Source organism: Engraulis encrasicolus, chromosome 2 (genome assembly GCF_034702125.1).
Source record: "Engraulis encrasicolus isolate BLACKSEA-1 chromosome 2, IST_EnEncr_1.0, whole genome shotgun sequence".
In the NCBI taxonomy this organism is placed as follows: Eukaryota; Metazoa; Chordata; class Actinopteri; order Clupeiformes; family Engraulidae; genus Engraulis; species Engraulis encrasicolus.
In genome coordinates this window covers 14,789,130-14,790,497 of record NC_085858.1, presented here as the reverse complement: position 1 = coordinate 14,790,497, position 1,368 = coordinate 14,789,130, and the positions used below count along the sequence as shown (strand labels likewise).

Here is a 1,368-nt window from a genome sequence, read left to right as displayed (position 1 = left end):
CCCTCCCTCTCCCCCCTCTCAGGCATGACGTGCCAGGCGCGGACGTCGTACACGGAGGACGAGGTGCTGTGGGGCCACCGCTTCCTGCCCGTCATGTCCCTGGAGGAGGGCTTCTTCCGGGTCGACTACTCCCAGTTCCACAGCACCTTCGAGGTCAACACGCCTTCCTACAGCGTCAAAGAGTACGAGGAGAAGTCCGCGCTCCCGTCACCTGCCGGCACGCCATCACACCGCGACCGTGTCTTCTCCGTGGACTGTCTGGAGGCGCTGGAGGAGCGCGGGGGTCGAGGTGGAGGTGGAGGGGGCTCGGCATCGGCCAGGCTGCCCAGTAAGCTCCAGCGCATGAGCTCCTCAGGGAAGGAGGACCTCCAGAGGAAGGTGCTGCGGCTCAACTCGCAGCCCGCCGAGAGAGCCTGCAGCACGGGCGATCTGCCGCTCAAGCTCCAGCGCCTCGGCTCCTCTCCGGTCCACGGCGCCAGCAGGGCGGACAACGGCGAGAGCCGGCTGCAGCTGAAGTCACTGAAGGTGGGCTTCGAGCCGGTCATGACCCAGTCCACTGGAGATCTACACCTCCATCAGCGCAACCTGCTGCACACACACACGCCCACGCACACACACGCGCCCTTACACACGTCGCTCGGTACACCCACACCTGGAGGGCGGCCTGAGGACAACTTGCCCGCCAAGCTACGCCGCATGAATGCCGATCGCTAACAATTTTACATAGATGTAACTGGACTGCAAACTTACCCCAAAGCAAATTTTGAAAGGGGTGTGCTGTCGTGTGATAAAAATGGACAAATTGGAATGGACCGATGAAAGACGCATGTTTGGAATGGAAGAGAAGCATATTTTACCAATTTAGTTGTTTTCGTTTGTGTTTATTAGTTTGAAAAAAAAGATAAGAAATGTTGAGATCAGGTACGTATGTACTGGATTACTGTGATTTCATTTATACCAACTTTGATAGTGACAGATTAAGTATACAGACACTTCAATGTCTTGTCATATACAGTACACAGACACAGACACATCCTCATCCGTGCTTGTATACATACTACTTTGATCACATGCAATCAGACAGTCTCCGATCTTAGTTTTCATTTAATAAATTCTATTTATGATGACAGCAGACTGTGGGGTGTATATATTCCCTTTTATTTCATTACTGCTTCAGTCAGATACTGAACATGTGACGTGATTATGTATAGGCTATACCTTAGTTGCAGTATAATGGTAAGAGGTTGGTAGCCTATATATACAGTACATGAACAGAACATGTTGTAAACAGAGATGCAAATTATGTTTGAAGTCATACAACATTTTAATGGTGTTTCTGGTGTATTGTATATCTAGAAGACATACACC

The 1,368-nt window shown here is 51.0% G+C and overlaps 1 protein-coding gene across 1 annotated transcript in view; it reads left to right on the top strand.

Annotated features, from left to right (window-relative positions):
* kcnj19a (potassium inwardly rectifying channel subfamily J member 19a) overlaps positions 1–967 on the top strand; it is a 43,525-nt gene extending 42,558 nt beyond the window's left edge. The window contains exon 3 of the mRNA XM_063222963.1: positions 23–967. Coding sequence (XP_063079033.1) covers positions 23–714 — 692 coding nt within the window. The 3' untranslated portion in view covers positions 715–967. The remainder of the gene's footprint in view (positions 1–22) is intronic.
* Positions 968–1,368: the final 401 nt, after the last annotated feature.